General features: G+C 48.6%; 1 protein-coding gene and 1 pseudogene across 1 annotated transcript; both read right to left on the reverse strand.

Moving 5' to 3' along the window:
• Positions 1-701: 701 nt before the first annotated feature.
• Positions 702-6,616, reverse strand: LOC128846674 (duodenase-1-like). Its single transcript, XM_054045916.1, has 5 exons — positions 6,424-6,616; positions 5,300-5,444; positions 3,231-3,366; positions 2,542-2,796; positions 702-848 (listed from the first exon to the last, which is right to left on the reverse strand). The coding sequence occupies exons 1-5, from the start codon at positions 6,614-6,616 to the stop codon at positions 702-704; spliced, it is 876 nt and encodes a 291-aa protein (XP_053901891.1).
• A 9,844-nt stretch (positions 6,617-16,460) lies between these two features.
• Positions 16,461-20,666, reverse strand: LOC128846676 (cathepsin G-like; annotated as a pseudogene).
• Between the last annotated feature and the right edge of the window lie 15 nt (positions 20,667-20,681).

Raw genomic sequence — 20,681 nt, forward strand, 5'->3', positions numbered from 1 at the left:
GGTATAAAAATGATCAGCATTTGTAGAGGGTCTATAAAATTCAACGGAAAAAAAATCTATCCTTGCTCCAGAATCCCCTCGGCTGAAGTAAAACCCTGTACACATGAGGGAATTCTAACGACTCAGGAGGAAAGGTTTTCACCGAATATTGTTCTGGGGGTAATGGGGCATTTGGATCGGACAGACACAAACAGAGAGACCCAGGAACAGAAGCAAGTCAGACACAAAGTAATAAGCCAGGCAGAAACAACCCGTAAGCACAGGAATATGGCCCTGAGAGACAGCTAAGAGAAGAAGCTTTTTGGGCATAGAGACTGCTGGAGATGCAGGCTTGGGACAGCAAACAGAGGAGCTGTCTGCTGCTGCTTGATTCCAACTGTGTTCAGGGAAAGAGGACTTTGGATATTCCTTGTAAATAAAATAGATCACAGCAAAGGAAATACCAGACTCCATCAATTTCTGCTTCCAACCGGAACACGCGTAGGGTCCCAAACATTGATTAGACACTTGGGGAGACAATATAACAAAATTTCAAACATTGATGGGGTATTTCTAGCCAAAAAAGGATTTCAGGACTGAGCCATTCATAGCATTTTTCTCTAATGCTAGAAAAAAATACTCTCATCTAAAGCACCTTGGGGTTCCACACAGGCACATTGCCCAGTATGGCAACATTTGCCCTTTACAGGAGAGCATCTCCTTTAACTCAGCTTCTGCAGAGTTTCGTTGATCCAGGGAATGAATTTGGAGATTCTCGTGTATACGCTGGGGGGTCGCCCATCCGGATCTCCATTGGAGACGATGCCTTGAACCACCCCGTTGCACACCAGGGGCCCGCCGGAATCGCCCTGCCAATAAGGAAAATAACATCAGTGACTGACATTACCCAGCCCGGCCTGTCCTGCGGAGATCTCAGATTGCCTGTGGGGCAGGTGTTCTCTGCAGCTGAAGGCCCAGCTCTTTCCACCACACAGAACAGACCCTCTAAATGGGTGGGCAGAGAGAGAAATCTAGAGCTGGGCAGAATGATGTAACCGTGGAAAAGGCAGTTCCTACAATATTGAAATTACTTTCACCCCTGCATGGAAAGAAACGTTTCAATCTGTTCACATCTCAGCATGTTTCATTTTCATTTAAGATGTTGCAATGAAACATTTTAACATTTCGGAGTCAAACCTGCTTTTGGCATTTCTGTTCTGCCAAAAATGTTGAAATCTCAACTTTTCTTCAAAAACAAAGATTGGAATGTTGCTATTTCCTGTGAGATGGTGACACTGACTCTCCCTCAGCCCCAGAGCCATCCTGGCCCTATGGACATCAACAGCAAAGCTCCCATCCACGTCTATGGGGCTAGGATTTCACCCAGGGTCCTGTCTGTTGGGTAGCCTCAGGGTTGAGTTCACCAATAAACCCTCCAGTGAAGGTGAAGAATAGAGATGGTCATAAAATGTGGTGGTGATGGGTGAGGGGTTCCCATTTTTATTAACATTTTCCCTGGTACATTTTTAAAAAATCAAAGCCCCAAAATGTCTAGTCATGGTGCATCATTGGAGTTGTATTTCAGGGGCCTCATGCCATTATGGGAACACAGGATTTGAAGGGCCGTACTGGGTCATGGAGTCCAGTTCCTGCTGTCCCAGGTAGCCCCATTGTATCATCCCATCCATAAACTTATCAAGCTCCATCTGCATCCTTGTTAGGTTATTCCCCTCCCCTCCCTAACTGCTTCCTTTGGAGGTTGTTCCAGAACCTCCCACCTCTGATGGTTAGAAACCTTCTCCTCACCTCCAGCCTCCATTTATTCCCATTTGATTTGTCCTTTGGATTCAACAGCTCACCTCCCTCCCTGGTGTCCCCCCCCCGATATATTTATAGAGCAATCAGACCCCGTTCAGCCTGTGTTTTAGGCTAACCTAGCCCAGTATTTTATTCCCCTCTCATAAGACCGTCTCTCCATTCCCCCGATTGTCCCACCAGCCCTTCTCGACCCCTGCTCCAGCTGAGATTCCTCTTTCTGGGACAGGGCTGCCCAGAACTCTGCACCGGATTCCAGCTGAGCTCTGCCCAGAGCCTTCTCCTCCGGCATTAAACCCTTCCTCTCTACTGGAGACACCTCGGCTGCTCCATCCCTGGATCACATTGACCTTTCTCCTGGCCATGTCCCACTGGTGGCCCATAGTCAACCTGCGACTGACAGACACACCCAGGTCTCCCTTCCCCTCTGTTGCTTCCAGTTCATAAGCCCCCAGCTCAGAGCAGCAATTTTCTTGTTTCTTGTCCCTATGTGCATGAACTCATGTTAAATTTCAGCCCGTTTCCACCAGCACCTTGCACAAGGGCACTAACACTGGAGATACCTCTCTGGAGATGTCCTAGGTGCTGGTCTCCCTGGTTGGGCTGCATCTCCAATGATGCACCATGGGCTCCCTTCTTGGGGAAGTGGAGCATGGGAGGGGCACGGCCATTCTGGTTTCCACCAGCTCTTTCCCCTGGAGCAGCTTGCTGTACCCCAGTGGCTCTGGGTTGGGGGGGAATATTTACCTGGAAGGCTGATTTATTGGCCTGAGGGCTGCCGGCGCACAGCATGGTGATGGGGTTGTAATGCCGGTACCGTTCTCTGCACAGGCTGTCCAACACCACCTCTTGCTCCGCCTCATTCAGCCTGTCGGTGGTGGTGTTCACTCCGGTCCGACCCCACCCGGCCACGCTGCACTCGGAGCCTGGGCTGACATGGTGATCAGCCTCTGGTAGGGGGACAAGCCCTACCCACTTGGTCAGTTCTGCGTTGTGCCACAGCTGCCATGGGCAAGAGACAGAGAAAATGGACCCAGATCAGCACCAGTATTGGTGCTGGCAAGGGGCAGCACCACCAGGCCAGGGCATGGATGTGAATCCAGGGAGTGAGTGTGGGGTCACTGGGGGTACGGTGATGGGATGGGGGTGCTACCTGCAGCAGTGTGAGGACACTGGGGGTGGGGTGATGGGATGAGGGGGTTACCCTAGCAATGTGAGGTCACTGGGGGCAGGGCAATGGGATGGGGCAGTGCCTGCAGTAGTGTGAGGTCACTGAGGATGGGGTTATGAGATAGGGCGGTACTTGCAGCAGTGTGAGGTCAGTGGGGACAGGGCAATGGGTTGGGGGTGGTGCCTGCAGCAGTGTGAGGTCACTGGGGGCCGGCTGATGGGATGGGGGTGGTACCCTAGCAGAATGAGGTCACTGGTGGCAGTACCTTCAGCAGCATGATGTCATTGTCAAAGTTCTCATTGTTGAAGTCGGGGTGCTGGACCCAGCGACGGGCGCGGATCCGTTGCCAGTTCTGTCCTGGCTTCATGAAGTCTTGGACTCCCAGGTAGACAAAGATGTTGCTGGAAAAGCCAAGGGGAGAATACGGGGGCGTTAGTGCCCTTTGGACAGTGGGGTTGGGCTGTCACAGTCCCTCAAATAGGGACACCAACCCTGCACCTGGCCTGTGCAAATTTCTATCTATAGTTGTGAGACTGAGTAACACAGAGACCCTCTTATTCACCTATATGTGGATGGACTTCCTCCTTCTCCCCTCTGGTTGGCTAAAAAGACCCCTAAAGACTGACCAACAAACTGTTCTTTTATGCAAGGTGACCCATCGTCCAGTTCTTGTGTCCATGATTCAAAAAGGATGTAGATAAATTGGGGAGGGGTCAGAGAAGAGCCACGAGAAGGGTCAAAAGATTGGAAAGCCTGCCTTATACTGAGAAATTCAAGATCAATTGGTTTCTTATTCAGAGGGACTATAAAAGATTCTGTTTGTTTTTCTTTCTCAATTATTGTTGATTGGTATGAATTATTAACAGTGACTGTAACTAACCACTGGGAGAATTTAAAAGGTCATCATGGATTCTCCGTCACTGACAATTTTTAAACAAGGTTGGATTTTTTAAAGAACTGCTGTAGATCAAAAGGAACTATTTGGGGGACGTTCTCTGGTCTGTCTTATACAGGAGGTCACACAAGATGATCCCAATGATCTTGGAATCTCTGAATCATTGAACAGCATATGGCAGAAGAAGGAAAATACCCATGGGAAGGTCTAAGGACCTCACCTGGGTGTAACTTTGAAATATTAAAGGAAATTTCTTAAAGCGGGGGAATCCCAGATGCCTAGGCTGGGCAGACACAGAAATAAGGTCGCTGGAGTGAATGAAACATACAAATAAGAAAAGGATCAAACAATATTTTATGCACCGTCGCCATCTACTGGGTATGGCTGGAAGTAGGAATAAGCCCAGATCTGCAGATGATCCTGGAGAGAGAGGTCATTATGTGGGATGAAAGAGCTTGCTGAGTGCATCAGAGAAGATGTTGGAGTCCAGAAGGGTTCCCGGATGCTTAGCCCAGCACCTCTGCACAGCCCCTTCCCTTGTGAGACTTCATGGCAGAGATTGAATCTCTTCATCTTTCTTTAATCTCAATATCTGGGTGTTCCCCTGTTGTCTCTGCTTTCGGCCTAGAGATACCTCAAGGAACCTTAACTTGGATTTTAACTAGGCCAGGCTCTGTGCCTGTTTCTCCATTGTCAGTCAAAGTCAAAGGCCTACGACAACCTCCAACAATAACCTGAGGTGACTGCTTTCGATGCTTTAAACTACTGCACCCTCTCCAAACTAGAACTATCAGGGACCAAATTCACAGAACACCTTAAGGCAAAGGGCAACTTTAGCACTTGGAGTATTAATGACAGTGTGAGAAACGTGCTAGAGACATGAAAGAATTGATGGCTGATGATCGTAAGTGAATGTAGCAGGAAACCCTGGGGACTGGATCAGTCTCTGGTACAACAGCTGAGTCCCAGCGCTGATCTATGTCCATTGCCTACAAGATTGTTCTGTTCAATAGGGCTCAGACCCCCATAGGCAATTAGGGGATTTCTTGATCGGTTAAGAGCAGCCAAGTGTCTGGGTTTGTGAAGTGATGGCCAAAGGGAAAGACCTGAGAAGAAGTTACATTTCAACTGAGTGAAGTGACTCAATCACAGGGGTTTGAATACAAATGGCAGCTGGGATATTCACCATCCTAGTTTGATGGGTTTGGGCTTTAAAATCAAACAGGCACCCAGGGAAATTTGTAATTTTCACATCCCATAAACATCTAGTCTTTGGAATAACATATTTCCAGCTCTGATCCCGCCCCAGGGTGGGGGACTGGCTGGCTTGGTGGATGAGGAATAGGACAGGGCCTTTCCCCTCTAGGGGCGCCGGCCCCGATCCAGCCCCAGGGCCGGGGACCGGCTGGCTCAGGGGTGGGGGATGGCATGTTTCTTACCCCAGGTTGCAGTTACAATGAGCCGCCGACACCACCACATCCTCCCGGATCAGGAACCCTCCGCAGCTTCCCGTTGACCCAATTTGCACGTAGGCCATGTAGGGTCTGGAGCCAAGCGGGGCTTCCTGGCCCCTGATGACCCGAGCTGGAGAGAGAGAGGGAGGGGTTGAAAAGGGAGTCTGGAGTGTGGGATCAAGAGCCCATTGCAACCTATACCCTAATCCCTCAGCCCCACCCCCTGCTGGCCTGGATCAGCCCCTTGTCCCCCTTTCACTCCCCCAGCCCAGCCTCCCCCTGGATCATCTCCCCAGCCTGCTCTCTACCCAAACATATATGCACTGTAATCCACATATTCCCATGTGGACCTGTGCATCCATCCCTTATCCTGTACACAGCCATCCATTCATCTGCCTGTGGGGCCACCCCCTGGCCATCTCCCCACTCAGAGAACTAGGCCAGGGATTCCCAGCACTCCCCAGCCCCATTGTCCTCTCTCCTGACACCTGCCTGAGCCTGACAGCTAATTCTCACCCCTGCTTCCAGTGTGGACTGCGCTGCCCATGGGCCCCAGTCTCCCCGATCTCCCTGATCTCACCACTAGAACCGGGCAAAGTTTTCTAAGCAATTGGCAAATTTGCCAAAAATGCAACTTTGGGGCATCAAAAGAACCTGCCAATTCCTGTGGAATTCTGAGGATTTATTTTCGCTACAAAAAAGGGAATTTTTTTTCCGGAAAAAGTTGGCAACTTTAGTTCTGGGCACTGGGAAACAAAACCTTTTTGTTTTGAAATGTTGTTTCATTGAGAAATGGACTGAATCCGTTTTTAAAACAGTGGGGAAAAAAACCCCTAAAGCAACCTGAAATCAAATGAAAAAACACCCCCCAAATTTTGTTGGGATTGAAGTAAGCACCTAAAAGCAATTGAAAAAGAAAAAACAATTGTTTCTGGATCAACTTTTTCGGTGAGAAAAACCAAATAAAATCATTTTTTGGGTTGAACCCAATTTCTCCCCAGATTTTATATTTCAGCCCCTGAACCAAAAACTCAGCGACTCGCTCAGCCCCACTCTCACCGGGAGCCCCCCAGGGCTGGGAAATCAGCCAGTCACTCAGCTCCACTCACCAGTGTGAAGACTCGGGGGCAGGAGAAAGGCCGCGGCGAACGGGAGAAAGGCCGTGGAGAGCAGCAGCAGCAGCATCTTTGGTACAAACCCAGGGGCTGGGACTGGTGGGTCTGTCTCAGCCCTGGGGTTTATATTGAGTGGGTGGTGGAGGGGCGACCCTGGGAAGAGGTGACCCAGGCAGTGCAGGGTCATGTACACAGTTACCAAGAAATTCCCCATCAGCGATGAGTCAGGGGTGGAGATTCCCCAAGAGGAAACACCCACATCAGGGGCGGGGGTGTGTGTGTGCTTCCTTCCTGCACTGGTGCCCTCCCTGCCGTTGGCTGTGGCCATGGATAATGGTGCCTCCTTCCTGCCCCTGGCTGGGACGGAGCCAGCACTGAGGCCTCCCAGCCGCACAGGGCAGATTCTCCCCTGGTCTGTTCTGCCCCTGGATACCTGGATCCATAGATGTTCGTGCCCTCCTGAGTGAAACCAGCCAGAGAACCTCACCCAGCTCCCCCGGACCGAGCCCGGTCACTGGTGTTTGACGAACGCCTCTTCCAGTAAGGCTGGGTCTGATGCCACCTGGAAATGAAGGAAGCCCCCCTGCTCTAGGGAGCTGGTTACCCTGGTGAATCCCCCTCCCTGTCAAATACTGGGGCTTCCTTTCCCATTGGATTTGATCAGGCTCCAGCTTCCCTGGTTAGATCTTGCTCTGCCTTTCCCTGCTGGATTGAGGAGCCCGCAGCACCCGGCTTTGTCTCCCCGCGAAGGTCCTTGTGCCCTGAGCACAGGCACCTCCCCCGTGACTTGTGGAGAAGCCAAACAAAGTGAGCGCTTTCAGTCTCTTCCTGCCAGGCATTTTCTCCAGCCCTCCAATTATTTGCCTGGCCCCGTCTCCAGTTTGCTGCCAGTCCTTTTAAAGTGCACACTCCAGAACTGGCCACAGGATCCCTGTATCCCCCAGCAAACACCCCTCCCTGCTCCTGCTCACCACGGCCCTGTTTACACGGCCAAGGAGGGCACTAGCCTCTTGTGCTGCAGTGTCGCATGGGGAGTTGGGGGCGGCAGGGGGGCTGTCTGGTGGAAATAACATTTGGTTGGAGAATTCCACACTAGTTGGGATGGGAGAGAAGCTGCTTTAAGAAGGATCTTGGTTCTTTTGAGTTTCTGTTTGGGGCACCCCGGAGACACTGAAGGCAGCATTAAAATCCCTCAGCAAAGTCTGCCTCCAAGAGAAACCATAGGGCCAGGTCTTAAGTTATGCTTAGCCCCCAAAGGCGGACTGGGGTCTCAGAAGCAGTCCACCTTAGGCCGCTGAAGAGGTATTTCGAAGTCACAACAGATTTGCCACAGATGATCATCATCTATTGGAGCTTGCAGACCAGAATCTATCTATCTATCTATCTATCTATCTATCTATCTATCTATCTATCTATCTATCTATCTATCTATCGAGATCTCTGAGCCATTAGTGGTTATCTCTGAGAACTCATGGACAATGGGAAAGATCCCAGAAGACTGGAAAAGGGCAAAGATAGTACCTGTCTATAAAAAGGGGAATATGGGAAATCCAGAGAATTATGGACCAGTCATCTATATTTTGGTTCTTGGAAAGAGAATGGAGCAAATAATCCAACACTCGGATCTCCACCATTAGAGGTTTTTAAGGCCCGACTTGACAAAGCCCTGGCTGGGATGATTTAGTTGAGTTTGGTCCTGCTTTGAGCAGGGGGTTGGACTAGATGACCTCCTGAGGTCTCTTCCAACCCTAATCTTCTATGACTCTATGATTGCAAGCACCTAAAAGAAAAGAAGGTGATAAGTAAGAGTTAACATGGATTTGTCAAGAACAAATCATTTCTAACTAACCTAGTCTCCTTTGACAGGGTAACAAGCCTAGCTGATAGGTGGGGAGCAGTAGATGTGATTTATCTCTAGTTTAGTAAAGGTTTTGACACTGTCTCCTATGACCTTCTTATAAACAAACTAGGGAAATGTAGCCTAGACAAACCTACTATAAGGTGGGCGCACAACTGGTTGGAAACTGTTCCCAGAGTGTAGTTATCAGTGGTTCACAGCCAAGCAGGAAGGGCATATTGAGTGGGGTCCCACAGGGATCTGTCCTGGGTCAGGTTCAATTCAATAACTTCATAAATGATTTAGATAATGGCATAGAGAGTACACTCATAAAGTATGCAGATGATACCAAGCTGGGAAGGGTTGCGAGTGGTTTGGAGGACAGGATTAGAATTCAAAATGATCTTGACAAACTGCAGAGATGGTCTGAAATAAATAGGACACAATTCAATAAGGACAAATGCAAATAATTGTACTTAGGAAGGAACAATCCGTTGCACACATATGAAATGGGAAATGACTGCCTGGGAAGGAGTTCTGCAGAAAAATATCTGGGGTCATAGTGGACCACAAATTAAATATGAGCCAACAATGGAATCCTGTTGCAAAACAAGCGAACGTCATTCTGGGATGTATTAGCAGGAGTGTTGTAAGCAAGACACGAGAAGTCATTCTTCTGCTCTACTCAGCACTGATTAGTCCTCAGCTGGAATGTTGTGTGCAGCTGAGGGCCCTGCACTTCAGGAAAGATGTGGAGAAATTGGAGAAAGTCAGAGGAGAGCAACAAAAATGATTAAAGAACTAGAACACATGATCTATGAGGGAAGATTGAAGTCTTCAAATACCTAAAAGATTATTATGAATAGGAGGGTGATACATTGTTCTCCTTTACCGCTGAGGACAGGAAGCAATGGGCTTAAATTGAAGCAAGGGAGATTTAGTTTGGACATTAGGAAAAAAATCCTGACTGTCAGAATGGTTAAGCACTGGAATAAATTGCCTAGGGAGGTTGTGGAATCTCCATCTGTTAAGGCTGATTCTCCACTTTGGCACTTTGAGTGCAGAAGTTGGGGGCCCGCAAGGATTAAAAAAATTAATACTGGCTACTCCAGGCTTGTATTAAACTCCCAAGGTTACAACTTCTCTCTGACCTTAGATGGGTAGATGCTGCCATCACCCAAGTGCAACCCCTTTGAGAGCCCAGGAAGGCTCACTTGGGAATTCCTTCTGTGGGGTACCCTCAAGCCCTCCCCCCACATACTCTGGGGAAGAGCTGAGAAAGGAAACAAAGGAAACCAGCTGTTGCCACCAGCTAATTAAATAACATGTTCACAAACCTCTTAGGACACAAAATCCAGTTCTGTTCTTAGAAAAGGTAACTGTTATTAAAAGCAAAAAGAAAGAAAATACATTTGAAAACTCAGGCTATTGCTAGATTTAAAAAAAACCACTTACAAGAATGAAGCATCAAGAATAACCTTCTTGAGGTCCAGCTTAAAGGTTACAAGCAAAACAAAAGCATTTGGAGTTAGCACAGCGGAGTCCACAAGCCATAAAGAAATAAAAAGAAATAAACCTAATCATGTCTTCCCAGACATTTCCTGATCTATTTACATATCTGGGGGTTTCACGTGAGTAGTTTCTAGGTATGATTCAGATGATTTTTCATACCTGGACCCAAGCTTTTTACAGCATAGTTCCAGCCCTGTTTCTGCTTCTCCCTCAGAACAACAACAGACAAAGGGGAAGTTTTTTCCCAATTTTAAAAAGCTCTAGCCTTCCCATTGGCTCTTTTGGTCAGGTGCCCACTCCCTTCCTTTTACCTATGCAGGGAGACTTTTTAACCCTTTACAGGTAAAGCATGTTGAGAACAACTACTAAGGGGGATTTTATAGCTGACTGGCTGGCAGGGTTTCCATAAAAGGGAGCTAACCCTACACCCCCTTTCATTTATCACACCATCACTGGAGAGTTTTAAGAGCAGGTTAGAAAACACCTGTCAGGGATGGTCTTCTTGATAATACTTAGTCCTGCCATGAGTGCAGGGGACTGGACTAGATGACCTCTCAAGGTCCCTTCCAGTCCTAGATTTCTTTCTTTCTTTCTTTCTTTCTTTCTTTCTTTCTTTCTTTCTTTCTTTCTTTCTTTCTTCTGATTTTTTCATTGTTCAGATCTTATTTGTTTAGTTACATTTGTTTGTTGATGTTGATTTAATTCTAGGTAATTGTTTCAGGTTAGGTTGGGCTTACTAAGGCAGGAGGGTGAGTCAATGTTGTGAGTGTCATCCCTATGGTGGAAAAGCCCATCTATCCTGTAATGTTGCTCCCCATAAGGCTTTATGGAGATATGATTATGAGTGTAAATATGACATAACTGGAATATGTTTTATGCTACATATGCCATGTAACAGATCTCTGTAAAGGTTATGATCTACTGAATATATTCATCCTATTTGTATGCATGTATCATTTTTTGTATTCAAAGTTATGAATATTGGTTGTGTACTTCTTTGATTTTAAGTAGCCTTACTAAGGCATTTGGTCAGCTTCTTTAGAGAGGAATGTGCAAGTTAAGTGCCCAATCAAGAAACACTTAAACTGACATTAGACCTTGATAGATGCCAATCCACATCGTAGCTTTCCTGGCTATGTGGCTTGGCCTGTAAAGTTCTGATTCATGCATGGACATGTGACTTGCCCATATGACTCCAAAACTCCATTTTGTAGCTGTAATTCTGCACAGGTGGAAGGAGGGGTTTAGACCCATAAGGAGAAACTATATAAAGCCTTGGGAGACCCCTCCATTTTGGTCTTCAGCTGGCTCAAGAGATAGCCTCTCCATCCCCAAGGATACCTGAAAGAAACTGGGACAAAGGACAGTAACTACAGGGGGTGGGGGGAGGGGGAGTGAGTGATCGCTGGACCCAGCCTAGAAGGAGACTAGTCTGTAAAAGAGGCTTATTGGAACATCTCTGAGAGTGAGATTTTATCTGTATTCAGCTTCTTACTGTATTAGGCATAGTCTTGCGTGTTTTATTTTATTTTGTTTGGTAATTCACTTTGTTCTGTCTGTTATCAATTGGAACCACTTAAATCCTACTTTTTTATTTAATAAAATCACTTTTTACTTATTAATTAACCCAGGGTATGTATTAATATCTGTATGGGGGGGGCAAACAGCTGTGCATATTTCTCTATCAGTTTTATAGAGGGTGAACAATTTACGAGTTTACCCTGTATAAGTTTTATTTGGGGTTTGGACCTCACTGGGAGTTGGGCATCTGAGTGTTAGAGACAGGAACACATCTTAAGCTGTTTTAAGTTAAGCCTGCAGCTTGTGGGGGATGTGGTTCAGACCTGGGGCTGTGTTTGTAGCAGGCAAGCATGTCTGGCACAGCCAGGCAGGGTTCTGGAGTCCCAAGCTGGCAGGGAAAGCCGGGGCAGAAGTAGTCTTGGCACATCAGTTGGCAGCCCCAAGGGGGTTTCTGTGATCCAATCCATCACACATCCATCCATCTGTCCATCGGTTCATCCGTCCGTCCATCCATCCATCCCTCCATCCGTCTATCCATCTATCCATCCCTGCCTATCCATCCATCCATCCCCGCCTATCCAGCCATCCAATCATCCGTCCATCCATCCATCCATCCCCACACCTAAATTCATAGATTCCAAGACCTGGAGGCACCATGGTGATCATCTACTCCAGGGGTTGGCAACGTTTCACACGCAGCTCGCCAGGGAAAGCAGCCTGGCGGGCCGGGCCAGTTTATTTACCTGCTGACGCGGCAGATTAGGCTGATCGTGACCCCCACTGGCCGCGGTTCGCTGTCCCAGGCCAATGGGGGTGGTGGGAAGCCGCGGCCAACACATCCCTAGCCCACGCCGTTTCCCGCTACCCCCATTGGCCCGAGAGGGCGAACCGTGGACAGTGGGGGCCGCGATTGGCCGAACCTGCTGTGTCAGCAGGTAAATAAATTGGCCCAGCCCGTCAGGGTGCTTATCCTTGTGAGCCACGTGACAAACGTTGCCAACCCCTGATCTACTCTGACCTCCTGTGTAACACTGCCCAGAGAACTGCCCCACAATTATTCCCATAATGAATCATTTAGAAAAAACATCCAGTCTTCATATTAAAATTGTCAGTGATTAAGAATTGACCATGATTCTTGGCTAGTCGTTCCAATGGTTAATTACCTCACTCTTAAAAATTTACACCTTATTTCCAGTCTGAATTTGTCTAGCTTCAGCTTCCAGCCTCTGGATTGTGTTAGACCTTTCTCTGGAAGATTGAAGAGCTCATTATTAAATCTTTGTTCCCCGTGTAGTTACTTCTAGACTGTGATTGTGTCACCCAATAGCTTCTCTTTGTTAAGCTAAACAGATTGAGGTCTTTGAATCTATCACTGTAAGACAGAGGTGGGCAAACTACGGCCTGCAAGCCACATCCGGCCCGCAGGACTGTCCTGCCCAGCCCCTGAGCTCCCTCCCCTGCTATCCTCCCTCCCCAGAAGCTTCAGCTCGCCGCACCGCCAGCGCTCTGGCCCACTGGCTCCGGCAGAGCTGCGAGCTCCTGCCACTCTGAGTGGCATGGTAAGGGGGCAGGGCTGCGCACTCCTGCAGGGCAGCGTGTCTAACTCCGATGGGCCACGTAGCTGCCAGACACGCTGCTCTGAGCAGCATGGTAAGGGGGCCAGGGCCAGGGCTGGGGAGTTGGATAAGGGGCAGGGAGTCCTGGGGGGAAGTCAGGGGACAGGGGGCGGTTGGATGGGGTGGAGGTTTTGGGGTGGTGATCATGGGATGGGGAAAGGGGGTTTGGATATGAGTGGGAGTCCCGGGGATCTGTCAGGGGGCGGGGGTGTGGATAGGGGCGGGGCCATCAGGGGACAGGGAGCGGCGGGATTAGGTAGGGGGTAGGGTCCCGGGGGGGGTGGTTAGGGGTGGGGGGGTCTCTGGAGGGGGCAGTCAGGGGACAAGGAGCAGGGAGGCTTAGATGGGGGTGGGGTCCCGGGTGGGTGGTTAGTGGCGGGGGGGTCTCTGGAGGGGCAGACAGGGGACAAGGAGCAGGGTGGTTGAATGGGTTGGGAGTTCTGAGGGGGGCAGTCAGGGGGCAGGAAGTGGGTGGGGGTTGGATAGAGGCACAGCCTTCCCTACCCGGCCCTCCATACAATTTTGCAACCCCAATGTGGCCCTCGGGCCAAAAAGTTTGCCCACGCCTGCTGTAAGGCAAGTTTTCTAATCATTTGATCATTCTCATGGCTCTTCTCTGACCCCTCCCCAATTTATCAAAATACTTCTTTAATTGTGGGCCCCAGATCTGGACACAGGATTCTAGCAGCAGTTGCACCAGTGTCCAATCCAGAGGTAAAATTATCTCTATACTCCTACTCGAGATTCCCATTTATGCATCCCAGGATCGCATTAGCCATTTTGGCCACAGCATCACACTGGGAGATCTTGTTCAGCTGCTTATCCACAGTGACCCCCAAATCTTCTGCAGAGTCTCTGCTTCCCAGGATAGAGTCCCCCATCCTGTAAGTATGGCTGACATTCTTTAGTCTTGGATGTAGACACTGACATTTAGCCATGTTAAAATGCATAATGTTTGCTTGCACCCAGTTTACCAAACAATCCAGATCACTCTGTGTTGGTGCCCTGTCCTCTACATTACTTATCACTCCCCCAATTTCTGAGTCATCTGCAAATGTTATCAGTGATGATTTCATGTTTTCTTCCAGGGCATTGATAAAAATGGTAAATTGCATAGGACAAGGACTGATACCTCCCCCCACAAGAAACACACCTATTTGATGATGATTCTCCATTTACAGATACATTTTGAGGACTCTCATTTAGCCAGCTTCTGTGTCATGCATGCCATGGTTATCTTCTATCATTCTAGTTTTTAATCAGCATCTGCGGTACCAGGTCAAATGCTTTCCGGAATTATAAGTGTATAACATTAACACTGATACCTTTATCAACCAAAGTTGTAATCTGATCAAAAGGAGACAAGGTCTGTGAGGGGATATCTTTTATTGGATCAACTTTTATTGGTGAGAGAGACAAGCTTTCAAGCCTACACAGAGCTCTTCTAAAGGTCTGGGAAAGGATATTGGGGTGTCACAGCTAAGTACAAGTGGAACAGGTTGTTTAGCATAGGTACTCAGTACATATTCCTCTCAAAATATCATCAGAAGCAAGCTCTGCACAGACCACGACCCACCAACTCAAAGTAGCATCAGACCCGGACAGAACAAAAAATGCAAAGCTTGCAGAAATATCTCCACTGCTACAATGATCAACACCCCCTCCCACAATGCACCTTTCAAGATCTGTGGGTCCTACACATGTCCATCACAACATGTGGTTTCTCTCATCCAGTGCACTAAATGCCCCAATAACAACCAGGTGGGTGAAATGGGACAACCACCCTCGAATGAACTCACATAGAAAAATGGTGACAGACAAAAACACTTTATCACTGGGGGACGAACACTTTTCACAAGATGATCACTCCATCTCTGAACTCTCAGTCTTCATCCTCAAAGGAAACCTGCACATAACTTAGAAAAGATGAACCTTAAATTCATAACTTTGCTAGACACTAGAAAAAAATGAAGTGAATAAAGACACTGGATTCATGGCTTATTACAACAATCTGTAACCCACTAAACCCCTTTCCACACACCTTTTCCTTCCTCTTTCTCCCCCTATGACTGGAGAGACGTTAACAGGCTACTTCACCTTTTATGATCTCTTGAAGTATGTGTTAACTTCTTATGCTAAACAATGTTTCCACTTTGCATTGAGCTGTGACACACAGAGGACCTTTCCAGGACCTGAAGATGAGCTCTGTGTAAGCTCCAAAGCTTGTCTCTCTCATTCAGAGAAATTGATGCAATAGGATATCACCTCACCCACCTTGTCTCTGACGTATCCTGGGACCCACACGGCTACAACAAAGCTGCATATATCAAAAAAAGATATCGAGTTCAACAATCATCGAGTTGTACAGCCACTGGGACAGTAGTGGGCACTGTTGCCACAACAGGTGAATTCCTGCTGGGTCCATATCTCTAGGAGACAGGGAACAGGGTAGCAACAAATGCTCTGTCCAACATTCAGGGGCCATGAGGTGCAGATGTGGGGTGAACTCCAGGCAGAGCAGTTACAGTCAGACACAGACAGGAATCCAGACACACACACAGAGAGGCTGCTGCATCAAGCGTTTTATTGCACCCCAAGTGGCATGTGCTGGGTGGAAAGCAGAGGTTAATGAGGGCTTACTCAGGAGTGTCAAGGAACCAATGTGAACTAAGTGACGGTTTCATGCACAGGGCAGACTGATTGTCCAGATCAGGATCAGTAGGAATAGAAAAGGTCAGATATGGGACCTGTCCCTTGCAGAGGGTAGCAGTTCTATTCAGACCTCAGGAAGGAGGGACCTTAATGGCTTATGGGGGAGAGGGAAATGGGACATTGGGCCTTTTCCCTCTAGGGGGCGCTGGCTCCAATACCAGCCTTTCTATAGGTTCTTACCCACGAAAGCTTATGCTCCCAATACTTCCGTTAGTCTTAAAGGTGCCACAGGACCCCCTGTAGCCTTTCTATAGTTTTTTTTTCTTTTTTGCATCATCCCATAGGATTTAATAGAGAGAATCTGATCCCGCTCTAGAATCCCATAGGAGAGTCCAAAAACTCCCGGAGACACACAGGGGTTTTAGCTCAACACCTACGGACTGTTTTCCCCACCTCCAATCCATTTTTACACCAATCAATTCATAACATTTTTCTAAGAGTAATGAAGATAATCTGCATGGTCACACGCAAAGCCTAGTTAGCCCATGGCGGGTCTAGCCAGCCAAAGAGCCAGGAAAATGAAATGGGTGTCTACTTTAATGCTAAAAGGCAACAGAGGGTCCTGTGGCACCTTTGAGACTAACAGAAGTACTGGGAGCATAAGCTTTCGTGGGTAAGAACCTCACTTCTTCAGATGCAAGTAATGGAAATCTCCAGAGGCAGGTATATATCAGTGTGGAGATAACGAGGTTAGTCTGAATCTGTAAAAAGCAACAGAGGGTCCTGTGGCACCTTTGAGACTAACAGAAGTACTGGGAGCATAAGCTTTTGTGGGTAAGAACCTCACTTCTTCAGATGCAAAGTCTGACTAACACGGCTACCCCTCTGATACTTTAATGCTGTTTCTGCAGAATGTTCTGGATCCAGGGGATGAAGGTGGAGAGTCTTGTGAACACGCTTGGTTGGTAAAAATTCCCATCAACATATGAAGCGATGCCCTGGGCCACTCCGTCACATGCCAAGGGGCCACCAGAATCACCCTGGGATTGAGAACAACCACAATTATGTCTTGAACTTCTCTAGCATGACTTTTTATCTACAGATGTGATTGCATGAGAGTTGAGATGGTTTTGTGTTTAAAAAAAAAAGGCCTTTTTTCAACGTTGGCAATGTCACCAAAATGTTTTCTGTTTGGAAGGGTTTCATTTTGGGGGGTGTGGGGTAGCTCTTGGTAGGGTTAGGCAGAGTTTGGTAGATTTGTGTTTGAATTGGATAGTGTTTGAATTGGGTGGATGTAGGTAGGGATGAGTTTGGGTAGAGTTTAGTAGGACGGGGGAATGTTGGGTAGAGCTGGATAGGACAGGGATTAATTTAGTAGAGTTGGTGAAGTTTAGGGAGAGTTGGAGTTGGGGAGAGTTTTACAGGACAGGGATTAAGTTTGATAGAGTTGGAGAGGGTTGCATTGGGGGGTGAGTTTAGTGTTGAGTTGGTAGGTTTGTGTAGGGTGTGGTTTGCGTTTGGGGTAGGGTTGGGAGGATTGTGTTGGGGGGTTGAGTTTGGGGTAGGGTTGTATAGGGTTGTGTTGGGACTGGGAGGTGAGTTTAGTGTCAAGTTGGTAGGTTTGTGTAGGGTGAGGTTTGGGGTATGGTTGGTAGGGTTGTGTTGCGGGGGGGTTGAGTTTGGGGTAGAGTTGGATTGGGTTGTGTTGGCCAGGGTTTCAGATGAAGGATCTGGTCTCCCGAGCGGGGCTAGGTAGGTAGGGGATCACTGCACAATTAGATATTTAGCCCTGGAAAGCGCCTCCCAATTCCCTCCCAGCAGCGGCCTCCTGGAACCATGGAGCCTCAGATCAGCAGGATCCTTACCAGAAAAGGTAATTTGTACAGGCCAGGCTTTCCCACACACAGCATTGTTGAGCAGTTGTATCCAGAATACAGCTCACACATGTTGTCCCTCACGACCTCCGGGTCCACCTCACGGAGCGTATCAGTTCTTATGTTCCAGCCAGTCCGACCCCATCCAGCCACGCTGGGGGTGGGGGATCCGGCAACGCACAGGGATTTTCTGTTGGCTCTGTTCCCATTGTTGGATGTTATGGGCTCCCAGATACACAGTGAGCCTGCTGTAAAAACCAAGAGTAATACATGGGCATTTGGGACAGGAGTGTACTGAGGTGGGGGATGGGTACATGGTATGACACAAGTACTGATCTTGTGGGGACAGGGCAGCATGGTGCGCTCAGGAAGTGATCTCAGACTCCTTCATTCCCCTTCTACCCAGCATCTCAGCTCCCCTCCAGCCAGGAGACCTCACCCAGCTAGATCCAGACAGGGGTCTACATCCAAGTCCCCCCACCCCATAGCCCCGCTGTGAGCCCCGCCCTGCCCCTATCGGAACAGTGGGCCAGAGCCCAGCTGGTGCCAGCGACTGTAGCTCCATTGATTTACCCATCGCTGGATCTGGACCATGGTTTGCACAGGCCCCTAGAGATACTTCGATGCCCCCTGAGCAGATCAGACTCTGGGCTCTGCTCTCCCAGCCTGTTGCACTCACTGCTCCTTCCCTGCAACCTACGACGGTGCCAGAGCTCCCGGTTCCCCCATCACCTGCTAACGCCCGACCTGCCCCGACATCCCCAGCACAGAGGCGCTTACTCTCCATTGCAGTGAGCAGCCGTCAGCACAAAGTTCTTCGCCACCAGGAACCCTCCACAGCGAGACTTCTCATCTCCATCTCGTATATCCAGACAGGCCATGTAGGGTCTGGAGTGGGGCTGGGCTTCCTGTCCTCCGATGATCTCACCTGGGGGTGGGGGGAACAGATTCATATAAGGAACTCCATTTTCTCCCTGGGCTGGGATCAATCTCCCCATCCCAAAGGAGAGTCCGCACAGCTCAACCCAACCCCTGTGATGCTCTCCCTGGGAGATTCCCGTACCAGGAACTTTACCCTGTGCTGAGCTCTCCTCCACACTGGACACCCCATGGGGCCGGAGGGTAAATCTAAAAGCTCTCACCTTCCTGGGTGGAGAATCAGTGCCAAATTCACCCGGAGTGGGTAATGGCTTTGGGGACCAGTAGCACCCAGAACGCCACTCACACGTCCCCTGCTGATATTTCACCTTCTCCATCAACCCACAGTGGCATGCCAGGGCTGCCCCCAAGCTGCCCCCCACCCCCCGCAACTATTTTGTACAGAAAATCAGGTTTTCTAGATAATGAAAAATCTCCCAGAAAGTATCTCGTTGCCTCAAACATTTCAGCATTTTTCTTGGCAAACTGATCATTTCCCCCAGCTTTCAGCACTTTTCAGCTGACAATTTGTAAGTTTTCGGTCACCAAAACAATTTTCTTTGGCCACGCTGCAGATTAAGAAGCAGTGGCAAGGTATGCAATGGAAACATGCCGTCCCCCATCCATTTAGCCCTGATGCCGTCACTATCCCTGACCCTTTACTGCTTTCATTTCTCCACATGTTACCTAGATTGCCAAGAGTTATTGAACATTATATGCACACTGGCCAGCAAATTTAAACTAAACACTGATCCTCTAAAAAAGCATTGGGAGGAGGAACAAGGCCAGTTATTTTCTGCTAACCAAATGGAAACAAACTTTAGCCAGCGCTTCAAACTGCTCCTTGGAGCTACATTTAAGATTAATACCACAGGAAATCTTACACAGGAGGTCCTGGACCTTCCTTCCACTGTTCAAACCAGATGCTGCTAAGTCAGACAAATATTGGTTCTGTGATTCGGCAGGTGCTGACTTAACCCATATGCTCTGGGAAGGCACCTAGACGCATAGGCTTTGGGTGTAACTGAACTGGAGAGTACATTTTTTTCCTATCAAATAAAATTAAACCTGTAATTTTCAACCTAACGAGTGTTAATTGGAAGCGGAATAAATCTGAAAGACTTTGGCTAAGCAGAGCACCAACAGTGGTGAAAAGACTAGCCCACAGAAATGGAAATCCAAAAAGCGACCAGGAATCAAAGATTGGAGCATTAACATCCTAAGCTTGACCACCATGGAAAGAACAGGAGTGGGTCAGTAATCGCACTGCCTTGAGTTAACAGCTCTGGGGGCTGAAGTCACCCCAGATTTGGCCAGGCAGCCCCTGGAAGGGCACTGAGAGGTCCTTTGTGGATGTGTCTTCTCCATCAGCCCACAGTGAGCAGCCAGGGCTGCTCCCAGACTGACCCATAAAACTTTTCATGAACGTCATTTTTTCTCGAAAGCCTCGTCTCAAACCTGTCTGAATTACTGTGGTGAAACTGATTCTTTCCCCCCAGTATTGGGTGATATTTAGGTGAAAATTTAATAGTGCCACTTTGTGGATTTTTCCCATGGAAAATAAAAAATGTTTTGTGATCACCTCTGAAGAAGTCTCCACCCAGGTGGTGGTGGTGGTGGTGGTGGGTGTGTTGGAAAATTGCACCTTTGACAAATTGCTGTTATTTACATGAGGGTGGCACAGACACTGAGATCCGGGCCCCTATTATGCCAGGGGCTGCGCAGAAACTGACCGAGATCAGGGGCTCCCTTGCTTCAGGCCTTTCACTGACCCAGGCAGCATCCAGACACAAGCTGAATTGTTCTTCACATTGTACAGATAGGGAAACTGAGGCCCAGGGAGGTTGTTTGTAAACCTGCCTAAGGGATTTCAGTGCCCATCCTCAATCCATACAAATCCCTGTCCACAGAGATCCTGGGCAGATCTGGGAAGTGGTCCCAGATTTCTTGGGACCCAGCCCAGTGGCCTAGCCCCATGGCTGACCTTCCTGTCTGGGACATGGATTGGCAGTAGGGTCCCAAAGGATCCTGTGGGGACTTGGCCACCCAACCCCTCGTGCTGCTGAGAGAGCCCCAGCCACACTCAGGAGAGGATGCAGGAGTCAATACAGGTCCTTGGCCCCAGCAGGTGCATGGGAGAGACCCTAAATGCTGCCCACAGCTCCCCATATGGGGTGAGGGTCCCACTGCCCATGGGCCCTGATCTCCCCCCCCCCGCAAAAAAATTTCACCAGCCTGAGAGCCAGCGGGAAGGAGAAAGGCCACGGGAAGCAAGATGAGGATCAAGAGCTGCATTGTCAGAGACATCCAGGGATGGGCACG

Source organism: Malaclemys terrapin, chromosome 12 (genome assembly GCF_027887155.1).
Source record: "Malaclemys terrapin pileata isolate rMalTer1 chromosome 12, rMalTer1.hap1, whole genome shotgun sequence".
Classification (NCBI taxonomy): Eukaryota; Metazoa; Chordata; order Testudines; family Emydidae; genus Malaclemys; species Malaclemys terrapin.